Here is a 12,360-nt window from a genome sequence, read left to right as displayed (position 1 = left end):
ATAGTAATAATATTTTACAATCTCTATCTTGCCTCTATCTCCATTCTTAGCTAGTCTCTTCTCGGCAGTTCTCAAGACAAAGCCAGCCATGTCTCCTTTAAGGTGAGACTAAAATTCTTGCTTCATGAGGTTTAGAATGTGGTATATGGATTCTCTCATAGCTTTGTCTGCAATTTTGGGAGTCCAAGTCAGACCACATCAGTGGCTTTTCTTTGCACTCAGAATACAATCTAGACATCGTTCCACAGACTCTGACCTCCTGCATGAAATGGCTCCTGCTACCTCTCAGCTTCATCTTCTGCTATGTTCCCAGTCACCTACTTTTTCACTGGTTCCTGGAATGTACCAAGTTCTTTCTGACCTCAAGGTCTTTTCACTTGGGCTGGAACTCTCTTCTCCCTGCCCTTCACTTGGCTGACTCATCCTTGAGCTCTCAGCTTAAATATCATCACCCCAGAAAGGCCTTCTTTGGCCATCCTCTCGGGGCAGGTTTCCTTCACCACCACGCTGTTCCTCTCTGTCTTTGCACTAATGGTTTCCTTCATTATACCTAGGATAATTTGTCATTGTACATTTACTGTTTATGTACTTCTTATCAATAGGTTTACTTGTTTATCGATAGTAGATTCACAAGAATGGGGACTTTCCCTAGCATAGTATTTGGCACCTAAATATTTGGCAGCTGTTAAATCAATAAATGGATAACAATAGAATTAGGTTGCTATTAATAGTGACATTTCACAGTTGAGTAGCTCTGATGGACTATCCTTCATTAATCATGAATTTCCTATTCATTCTTATCAAAAATAATATCAGAAAAGAGATCAATGTTATTCTAAGATTCTGATGGAAAAATAAATGACTACAAATTGTGCAAACAAGTTTATTAAAGAGTACATTGAGGGGATATTTATACTATTAGAAACTAAAACATGCTATAATGCTATCTTAATTAAAATAGTTTGGTACTGGCATTAAAAAAGATAATGCAAAATTATAAGATAATTAAAAACTCATAAGGGGACCCAAGTACCTACAGCAATTTAATGTATGATTTTTTAAAGAGGCATTTCAATCTACTGGAGAGAGGATGAATTATTCGATCAAAAGTATTAAGACAATTGGCAAATATTAGAAGAGAAAAATATAAAAGTTCTACTTTATACCATTCATCAAAATAAATTTTATATAGTTTAGCCTTGAACTTGAAATAATTATTTTAAAAATTAAAAGAAAGTCTTTCTAAGCATAATGATAAAGGAAGAATCTGTTCTATGTAAAGGAAGAGATTATCCGGATTGACACACAAAAAAATCCTATATGAAAACACCTGTAACTAAAACTAAAAAGGAAATGACATATGGGGGAAATTTTTCAAAATCTGTGGCAAAGGGTAGTAAAGATCCACAATATATAAAGAGTGACTGCAGTCAATAAGAAAAAGATTAGTATCCTAACAGAAAATAAGCCAAGCACGTAAAAACAAGAAATTCACAAAGTAAGAAATGCAAGTGGCCAATAAGCATACATAAGTAAATGTTATTTCACCCAAAGAGATACCAACTATATAACAATGAGCTCCTACGTTGTTGCCCACCATTTAAACAAAGTATTTGTTTTTCTTTAAAAGATAATGCTCTATGTTAGAAAGGGACTTTGGGAAATAAGCATCCCTCCCAAACATTGCTAGGGGCAGTTTTAATTGGTACAAACTTTCCTGAGAGCAATTTGGAAAGCTTAAAAATCTTAATGTCTTAAAACCTAGTAATTCCACTTTGGGGAATTTATCTTAAGACGTGCGCATGGATGCCACCTAGATTTACATACCAGGATACTTATTTAAGGGTTTTATATAATGAGAACAATACTAGAAACATTATATATACATATGGTCTTTTACAGGCTAAGTAAATAATGATATGCCAGATTTTGGAATATTCACCTATTAAGGAAATGAGAAAGTATTTGTGATATTAAGTATTTTAAAGACAGATTATTAAATCATTTTGTAATATGATTCCAATTTAGTCATTTACAAATTTTACAAGGAGAAAATCCTAAGTAAATATTGTTAACTACCTTACAAGATGATCTTCATAGCTAATATATCCTGCCTAGTTTAACTATAATAAAATCAGATAGGTCAAACTCACAGGGATAAGTGTATTAAAACTGGTGAGAAAATTCCATTTTCTACAGCAAACATAACAATGAATTAAGGTCACAGACTACAGAAACGGGAAGATAACTCTTTGGATACCTTAGGAGAAAGCTTTTTGTCCTTTTCAGGAGACTTGACACAAATTTAATTTTGTGATGCCAGGGTAGGGAATAGAGTCCAGCTGGCTAATGCTCATTATTCTCTGATTGGCTGTCCAAAATCTTTAGAGCTCTCATGTTGCGTCCTGCACAACACAAGCCTTGGGAAGGCGAGGGAGGCGGCGAGGGTTAAACTATAATAAAGAGACAGAGACTCAAATATAGTTAAATCACAGAGGACCAAGGGACTCACAGCCTCAAGGGACTGGAGCCCCGAATTGATCACCATGGGTATTTATTGATTTTTCACAATAGAAATCACATGATTAGGGGCAGGGTCTGCGAAACTCTTACACCACACAATAATCATTCATTCCAAATCCCATAATCGTCCCAAAGCAACCGATGCATACCATCCCCCAAATGACCAAGGTGTGGTGCATACAATCCCTGGGGGAACAAGTCTCACAAGATAAGATGATCCCATAAGCCAAACAGGAGGGGCGAGATGTTATTGTTCTAATGGGTCCATTACACCTGAGGGTAAAGGACAACAGTTGAGGCATGCGTCAGCAGCTTCTCAGAAGAGGAGGGGCACAGCTACCTCCTAACTTTACATTAGCTCATGGGGGTCCTAGGGGGGTCCTGTCTGGCTTAGGTTGTTTCTCCCGTGAGAACTCTTACCCGTCTTTGACTGCAGACCCTGCTTACAAGGACCAAACATGGAGACTTAGAGTAACATAAACTCAACCCCAATGAGGGACAATCCCGCAGGGTCACCCTTCCCTAAGGAAAGATTGGAGGGGACAGACTGCTAGGTTGCTGTGTGACTACACTCTAATGTTGACCATCTTCTTTCTTTAAGGTCCTCATTAGGTACTGATGTAATTCATGATTTATGGTTTTGTGTCTTTAATTTTAACTGTTGCTGAAACAGAGTATTTAGAACTTCCAAGTATAACGCTCTATGTCCACACCTCGGAATAGCATAAACATAATAAACCTGATGATTAAAAAAACTTAACTTTCTATAGAAAGCAAAGTTTGTGTAATAGAAAGCTTAGAAGATCTTTGAAATGACCAAGTAAATAAGCTAAAAGACTACATATAATGACTTGGCCTTAAGTCTGGCTTTTTCCAACCATATTTTAGTACCTTTTCTAGAAGCCAGTTCTTCAAACCTTCTTCCTCCACTTAAGAACTTAATTTTCATGTTTATTATTTTCCTAGGACAAGGTGGACATTCTTACCTCAAGGAATGGCTTTGGTGGGCAGGATTACTCTCAAGTAAGTCCTTAAGGTTGAGAAGAGAGTTTGCTCCTAAAATGATAAATTGCATGGAATTGTTCAAAATTCATTAATTTATCTTCTTGGTAAGGATGGCATTTCCATTTGGAAACTTTTGTGTGGCTGTAATATATTGTCTTACATATAAAATAAGTCATATGTATTTAGAATTAATCTTAACTCTCCCCCATCCTCTTGTTCTCAATACTGCCTTGGAATGCAAGGAGAAAAGTTAACGTTTAAAATATTATACATATTATATTTTATCACAAACTTCTATTTCTCTTATATTCTATTCCCTATGACAATGGAAGGAAATGCTTTCTTCCAAAATTTTCCCAGCCCCTTATGCGAATCTGTGGCTATGCTAGCTGCCTAGGTTTTAAGGAATGGGTACCTTTTCCTGGCCAGGACCAAAACGTGGATCAATTAATGCCCCTCTGGCTGCTCAGCACTGAACAAATAGGAGATGAAGGATCTCCGTGCTCTCCCTCCTCCTAGACTTGCCCAGAGGATTAAGTGAGACTCTAGAATGTGAACGCACTTTCTAAATGCAAAGGTGGTGTCCAAATAAAAGACAATGTGACCGCCCTCAGGCATTTTTGCAGATTTCTATCTCCCTCCTGACACCTCTGAACTTTCTTAAACCCCAAACCTAAAACTTCCAAAGAAAAGACCTCATAAATTGTAGTTTTACACCACTTGCTAGTCATCTCCCTCTGCAGCCAGAAGCCTTAAAACTTCCATTTATTTTTTCCATACAAAGTGACACATTTTAGTATTTGTGAGATCCTATTATAAGAAAGAATTGGAATTCTTTAATAAATGGCGAGTTTTAAAATAATGAATAAAAATAATCTAAATTTGTATACTTAGTTTTTAAGGTGTTTTCACATCTGTTTTCTTCACTTGAGTAACAGCTGACAAGGGCTATACTGGAAAGATTCTAATAGATATTTACATGATTCTCTCTCTCTCTCTTTCTCTCTCTCTGTCTCTCTCTCTCGCATCTCCTCACTCTCTACCCACACAACAGAATGAAAATATAAGGAGAATATCATATGGCTACACTTAGAATGGTATTCTCATCGTGTACAAAGTTTATACCAGTATTGAAGACAGACAAACATCAGTCTTCAACATTAGAGATTTTATCCAGTGACAAACATCCAGTACTATAATGATGAAATTAATATTTTCCTGGAAAGCTGTCTATAAAAATAAAAATGTAAAGTATTCAAGAAAGCTTACTAGTCTAAGAAAACTGCCATTGCTTTTCTTAAGAGAACAGTCTCCTAACTGTTCTATTCTGTAAGTTTCTATTTGTTGTGTGATGTTTTCCTGAAGCTGAGTGAGTGCCCCTATAGATTTGGCTTGGTACGTGAGGTGGGGTCATAGCAGTCAGAGGGAGAAAGAAAAATTGTGCTGGTGCCTTTCGCCCATTCAGAAGCTTTCTCTACAATAAGTTTGCTTGGCATAGTTTCCCAGTGTGAAATACTACGTTCTGTGGGTAAGTGTTCACTGGTGACCTTTGAGAATAACTTGGCTCCCACACAAGAGCCCAACTCTTAGAGGAGATCTCCCTCACTCTAAAAGTTATTTGCATCACAGTATCTCATGGAAGTTGAGAGTTCCTCAGGTAAGAAAGGCATTGCTGGAGCACATTGTTACGACTTTAAAACAGCTGCTTGGATCTCCTTGAGCTATGAAGATAGTGTTACATGCTTGTAGATCATCTGCAATTCAGAGATGCCTGACTACTTGGGCCTCTGGTAGGCATTTCTGGCTGTCTCCTGCCTAGGCAGATCTCTCTACAGAGCATTCTCAATTTACAAGTTGTTGTATTGTTAATTTGCATAACAGTAGGTATTCTTGAGCAAACACAATAATTCTCTACTTACTCCAAAGCTACCTCTACTAGATTTCATCTGAGTGACCAAATATGTTTCTGGTACTGAAGTGACTAAAATCTTTATTGAAAGTCCTTTAAAATGTGTATTCATCTGTCATCACTTTTTGCATTAGTTGAGTTTGTATCCATGTAATTACAGTTTGTCTGCAATTCCTTAATATCAACACTCCCACACCCTCCATAAAAAAAATTAAATTATTCTTTTCCCCCTAGATCTGTCAGTGTCTTTGGGATAAAAGTCTACTGCTTGGCATGTGTCATTTGTTTTTCTCTTCTGACTAATATTAATGCTGCTGCTTGCTTTCCAGTGGGAGCAGGAGAGGCTGCGAATTTTGCAGCTTATGCTTTTGCACCTGCCACCTTGGTCACCCCGCTGGGCGCTCTGAGTGTTCTCATAAGGTATGTGAGCAATAAGGAGTGTGGCTTTTGTAGGGATTTTAAAACTTGATAAACTTAACCCACAAGAAGTATGTTACTAAGCATATTTGATACTCAAAACAAAATTTTAAAAATCACAAAAATAATTTGAGAAGACTGCATAATAAATCATAGTAGAAATAGGAAATCAATAGATTGTCTTATTGAGAAAACTCGAAGAGCATAAGCCTGGATGCCTGCTAACAGGAAGTAATCATTATGTCATATTTGTGATGATGCAACGAAGTCTAGCAGATATTTTTTCTCTCTTACCAGAGCAAACTGCCAGAAACCTTTCAATCCTTTCTGTTATTATCGTGGTTTAGTGACCGTTGCTATCAGAGGACTTTAAAAAGCATAGTGTTTGGGTTACATTTCAACTCTCACTCAAAGTCTTGCACTGTCTGCTAGATACTTCTGTTTGGAGATCTCTTCATTTCTTTTAGTACTGGAAATATTTTCTTTTAGTACTGGAATAATTTTCCCATTCACAGAATGTGGATATAAATTTCCCGAGTTGGAGTCTCTTTATGTTCCCAAATGAATGTATTCAGTGTATCCATGAACTCGCTTATTTTGTAGCTAAGCAACTGTTTTGTTTGTTGCCTTTTTCTTTTCCTTTTATCTCAGTTCATTATCAGCCTCTAATAGAAAGCTGATGACGAGGCCTACCCACCTCTGTTCACCTTCTTTGTAGGATGGTTGTGAGAATTCAATGAGTCAATACACATAAAGCTCTACAACACTACGCCATGAATGAGTTTTCACTGAGGTTGCAGTCCCCGTGAGTGGCCACGAGAGGGCGACTCTTGGAAAGCACCTGGTAAATGACAACAGTCTTGGGTGCAAATGGGCACTGGTAATGCCAGGGCATCAGAAGGAGGAGTCTGGTGTGCAGGAGCCATAGCAGACATACTGGTAGAGCAGCAGGACGGCATAGTCTGGTGTCCATGGTAATGCCAATTTGGTATTTCCTGGGGTCATGGCAACCAAAGTAGTGGGAGCATTGATAGGTGAAAGTATCAGGGCAGTAGTATCTGGTAAGAAAACCTTTCAGTGTTTTGACAGCGCATGTGAGTGTACGTACATCTACTAGCCAAACATAAGCCCTGAGCAGAGAAGTTCTTCTCTAGGCATGTATCTTTCTTTGAAGTTTTCATGAACACACGTATTCTAAATATATCTTGCCAGAAAGATGTAAAAGATGGGGAAATTGAAAATGAATTGAGCGGGACCTCTTAGAAGGTCATGGGACAATTACAGGGATAGCAAATGTCTATTATAACTCTTTAGATATAAAAGCAATTAAGCAGAGTTGACTGACCATCTTTCCTGAATTTTAAAATTAATCAGTTTAGTCAGTGTCACATAACATATTCAGATAAGCTGATTGGGATACACAGTAGCTTGCACTTTTGTATACAGAGTAACACATACTCTGTATGTATTACTACTACATACAGACTAGTATGAGTAGTATGACTTTTGAGCTGCTATGGAATCAAAAGGTAATTGAACAAGAGTGATTTTTTTTTTCTTTCTTTTCCCAACAGTGCAATATTGTCTTCCTATTTTTTAAATGAGCACTTGAACATTCATGGGAAAATAGGCTGCATATTAAGTATATTGGGGTCAACTGTGATGGTTATCCATGCCCCACAAGAAGAGGAAGTCACTTCTTTGCATGAAATGGAAATGAAATTGAGAGACCCAGGTCTGTGATTCAACTGAAAGACACACTTACTCAAATTCTGCTCCACTTTCTCTCCACATCAAATGAATTTTTAGTAATATTGTAATAGGCTTCCTACAAGCCTAGTTGTGCATTATGAGGTGTACTAAGGTTACAAGTCTGCTGAAAAGGCAACACAACTTATTTTTCCATCCATGCTTCCCCTCTACACAATGAAAGGGAGAGATGGGGATGGGAGAAGGCCACTGTCTCCCTCTGAAAATAAAAAATCAATCAGACAATATCTGCCATACCTCATAGTGTTATATGCAAGATTCAAAAGGTATGTTTGTGAAACTCCACTGTAAAATATCGAGAGCCATGCAGTAAAATGTTTTTGTGGTTTTTCAATTTCATCTCACTTTTCTTTCTAAAACACTTAAGCGCCGAAATTCATGACTAACAAGATTTCACAAAGGCATGATCAGATGAGCATTTTCTTAAATCCAATTCTTTCTCTTCCTCACAGGATTCATTTCCTTTGCTGTGATCGTAACTGTGATCGCCTTGGTGCTGATTTTGATCGTGGCACCCAAGAAAGGACAGACCAACATATTGGTCTACATTTCAATTTGTTCATTGATTGGAGCATTTTCAGTGTCTTCTGTCAAGGGCCTGGGAATTGCCATTAAGGAACTGTTGGAATGGAAGCCAGTTTACAAGCATCCCCTGGTCTTTGTTTTGCTGGCTATACTTGCGCTTTCCGTGACAACACAGATTAACTATCTCAACAAGGCACTGGACACCTTTAATACATCTCTTGTGACTCCCATTTATTACGTATTCTTCACATCCATGGTAGTGACTTGCTCCGCCATCTTATTCCAAGAATGGTATGGCATGAAAGCTGGAGATATCATCGGAACCCTGAGTGGGTTCTTCACCATTATCAATGGCATCTTCCTTCTACATGCTTTTAAAAACACTGACATTACCTGGAGTGACCTGACATCCACTACTCAGAAAGAAGTCCTCTCTCTGAATGGCAATGAAGACAAATATGTCTTACTAGAGAACATAGAATGTTCAACCCCAGGATATGAGGATGACATTACCTTATTTAGCAGGACTGATAATCAAAGTCTCTACAAACCCTGAACTTTAACCAATAAGAGACACTTGGAGAGGAGAAGGAATACCTGATTCTTAGAAGAACTATTAGGAAAGTTAACATTTTTTAAGTTCTCACTAATAATTTAGAGATGAGGTCAAATAAAAATGCCTTCATTTTTGGCCATCAAATTTGAAAATCAAAGTTTTGGTCTCTCTCCAGAAGACTTCTGCTGTTTCTCATTTCTACAAACTTGAAATGTTCCCTAAGCATAAAAGAAGTCAGAATTAGATAGTCTCAGAATAATCTCTTTCTTCTGGTCACAATATATTTGGCTCTGCCAGGTGGCTCTTCATGACTTTGGCTGCTATTCTTAGTCTCACAGTAATTCATAGATAAACTCAACTGTGTACTGATAAGCAGAGTACCAGTCATTTTCAGATGAGTCATAGTTTCAAATTATTAAAACTGAGAAGTGAGATTACTGATGCTTTTCCTCCTCTTCCACAACTTCCTCTGTCTAAACTAAATAGACAAAGGGTAGAGTGTTAAATAAAAAAATAGTCCTGCTTTGGAAATCTCCTTGGTGGATTAGAATGCAAAGACATATGTGCCCATGAAGGGCTTATGGATTGTAATTTATTGACATATCCGTTGAAGTTTATTACCATTTAAAAGAGGGAGAATGGAGGAGGGAAATATTTTATAATTTAGGTAAATGACACAGAATTTTTTTTTGTTTGTTTTCACTAAAACAAATGATTGTGTTCACAAATTCTTTTAACTCAGATCTGAACAACATAAGACAAAATTGAATTTCTGGAGGAGTTCTAGTGAATTCAGTTTTGAATTCCTCACAGTCATTTTGTTCCTTTCTTTTACTATTATTCCAAAGATTATTTCTCTTGTTGGTGTAGAGATTTTTATAAAGTAATTGCTACGTTATTTTAGCAATTTTTCAATTTTTCTCAAATGTTTAATCCCCAAAGGGTGGTTTTCCACAAATTGTTTGGAAACAACTAGAAAAATCTTTGTCAAAAACCTGAATGAGTTATAATTGTTCTCTTGAAATTTGGCACGTTCACGCTTATTAAAGAAATCATAATTAATTATGAACCTTTTTTAAACTATACATATCCTACAATAAGTGGTAGATTGTCTTTTTCTGTTGAATTTCATCCTGATTATGTTTTCCATACATTTTATTGAAAAGTGTTTTGGGAGAATAGGAAGGGGAGTTAACTTCCTAGAAAACAAAATATTAAAACCTCAGGGACTACTACAGGAAAATCAACTTTTACCTATAAAAATATACATAAAGTTTTCCTGTGTCACTCCAAGTATCTGGCAGGAATAACATTCTTGGTGGCCTATAATTTTTATGGATAGATTTTTCATCACTAATTGATTTAATGGAAAAGAAAAAAAGAGCTATCTTATTTCTAGACTAAACTTATTTCTCTCAAAACAAAACAAAAATCCTAACCAAAAAATTGTGACATTCAAAAAAGAAAAACTTTTCTGGTTGATTGGATTTTTCGGTTCTAACATCAGATGTTATTAGTTTTGTCTGTTTATTGGTTTGTAATCGAGCTTAAGTCTATCCTGGGTAGTAATAGTACTTTCTGTTATTCAGAATTCTGTTAAACTGACTTGAGCATTTCCCTAGTTCTGTTGAACTGTGACTGAGGTTCACAGTGATGACTGAGATGACTGCCAAAGTACTGGTATAGACTCGTCAGTGTAGTTTAATGTTGAGTGCAATTCAGTGCATTCTAAATATTTAAAAATTGATAATCCATGGAAGATACATGGGTTGATACATCAGGTCAAATATGTGTTTACTGTGTGGATTGATGTTTCATTTTAATTGTGTATCAGGTATATAAGCTATGAACAAAAATCTGTAGGAAAAAGTAGTGTTTGAAAAAAATTCTTTTAAGGTTTTTCTTTTCTGTTGAAAACTGTATCGGTTTCTCCAATACCTTCCTGGTGAGGAAATTAATGATGTCCAACCTGAGGCAGTGAATTTTAGTGTCAGATATTTCTTAAATGTCACCCGTTAACAAAATGTCCTTGGTGCATTGTGCCTGGATTGAAGGTTCTTGGAACACTAGAAACCATGGGTACCCTGGATTGGAAAATGAACTGGTGTTGACACATATGCCCACGAGAAAGACTGAGAAAAATTTAATGAGTTGAAATATGTTGAGAAACAATGAAATATTTGAAAAACTCTAAAAATTCCTGGTGGGCATATGGATTGAAAAATCAAAATGGTATTGCAAATCTCAAACTCAGGATAATTTTTCCCACATAGGAAGATATTGTCCAAGGAGGAATAAAATGCTGGATCCTTATATTCAGATTAATGTTAGTATTAACTGTAGTTTCACATATGTATTTTAATATATATTTTCTTTATCTCACATACATGATATTTTAAGATTTATTATGTGAATCTCTGCACATGTGTCATTAAGGATTACAAAGTATCCTCACAGAGCCAAGTTGAAAGATTTTCCGAATTCTGTAAACATAATATTTTCATTTTAGTTTTTGACTTATAATTTTATTCTTAGGTCGATGGTAATTCAGATTGCAGAATGTTCATAAAACCTTTTAGATTTAACAGCATGAAATTAACTCCTTTGTTTTAAGAGTACTAAAATCAAACACATGGAAAACACCCTACATCATGCTTAATATATGAGGCATTTAATAAAATTTAGTTTTTGAATCAACATTTTAATTCTTATAGTCCTATTACTAGATAAGTAAGGACCATTAGTTGCCAGTTTTCATACATTCTTCCACTTTTCTAAATTTGTATCACATTATCATACATATTTTATTGTATCATTTAAAATAACCCAAGTGAAAGTTCCATCATTACATTATCTCAACACAAATCAATACAAAATGATTCCAACAAATATTTTTTTCTTAATAAAACTGAACTAACTGCAATCTTCACAATCCAACAAAAATTTGGAAAAATCTCTGAACGTATGTGAAATGTTCTCAAATATTTTGAATAAACACTGGTCATGAAATTTTCTATTTTACAAGTGCTTATAAATACTGTTCATTTTTAAAAGTTTACACATTTTAAATTAATTTTTCATTTCCAATAAAATAACGTGGTTTAATGATGCACGTGGGAGTTCAAGTTTTAACTTATTGAACTTAAATTTATATACTGGCAAAAATACCTCCACTCAGTTTTGAGATTAAAAATAAATTTTCTGAGACGTCATCAAAATAGTGGCGTGAGGAGAGCCTCTGTAAAGTTCCCCTGGAATTTACAACTAATCGAACAACAATAACTCTATAAAGGACTCCCTGCACAGCAGACAGGCAAGAGAAAGAGGCCCACTACTGAATTCACCTCCAGGTGGGAGAATCGTGCGAGCGGGGGAGGAGGGAAGGGAGAAGTGTGGGGAAGGAGCCGCGTGGACGCAGGACGCAGACATAGCTCAGTGCTCCGAGCTCGCTGCATCCCAGAACTACCGCAGCTGTGAAAGAGGAAAGAACTCGGACTGCTAGGGCTCCACTTAAGGCCCACAGGGCTGAGGGGGCAGCATATAATAAGGCTGAACCCAGTGCTCACGGCAAAGACCTTGGAGAAAAGACTGAGGGAAGAAGGCTGAAAATGGTGGTTTAAGCCCTTACTGCTGAGCAGAGAATGGAAGCCTTAGG

The 12,360-nt window shown here is 36.4% G+C and overlaps 1 protein-coding gene across 2 annotated transcripts in view; it reads left to right on the top strand.

Annotated features, from left to right (window-relative positions):
* Positions 1-11,815, top strand: part of NIPAL1 (NIPA like domain containing 1) — a 30,889-nt gene extending 19,074 nt beyond the window's left edge. For both annotated transcript variants that reach the window (XM_081047846.1, XM_081047847.1), the window contains 4 exons: positions 3,490-3,546; positions 5,767-5,857; positions 7,429-7,589; positions 8,077-11,815. In XM_081047846.1, coding sequence (XP_080903972.1) covers positions 3,490-3,546; positions 5,767-5,857; positions 7,429-7,589; positions 8,077-8,705 — 938 coding nt within the window. In that variant the 3' untranslated portion in view covers positions 8,706-11,815. The remainder of the gene's footprint in view (positions 1-3,489; positions 3,547-5,766; positions 5,858-7,428; positions 7,590-8,076) is intronic.
* Positions 11,816-12,360: the final 545 nt, after the last annotated feature.

The sequence above is a fragment of the Rhinolophus hipposideros genome, assembly GCF_964194185.1.
Source record: "Rhinolophus hipposideros genome assembly, chromosome: 1".
In the NCBI taxonomy this organism is placed as follows: domain Eukaryota; kingdom Metazoa; phylum Chordata; class Mammalia; order Chiroptera; family Rhinolophidae; genus Rhinolophus; species Rhinolophus hipposideros.
Note: the sequence above shows the minus strand (reverse complement) of the source record. Positions and strands in the feature narration are given on the sequence as shown.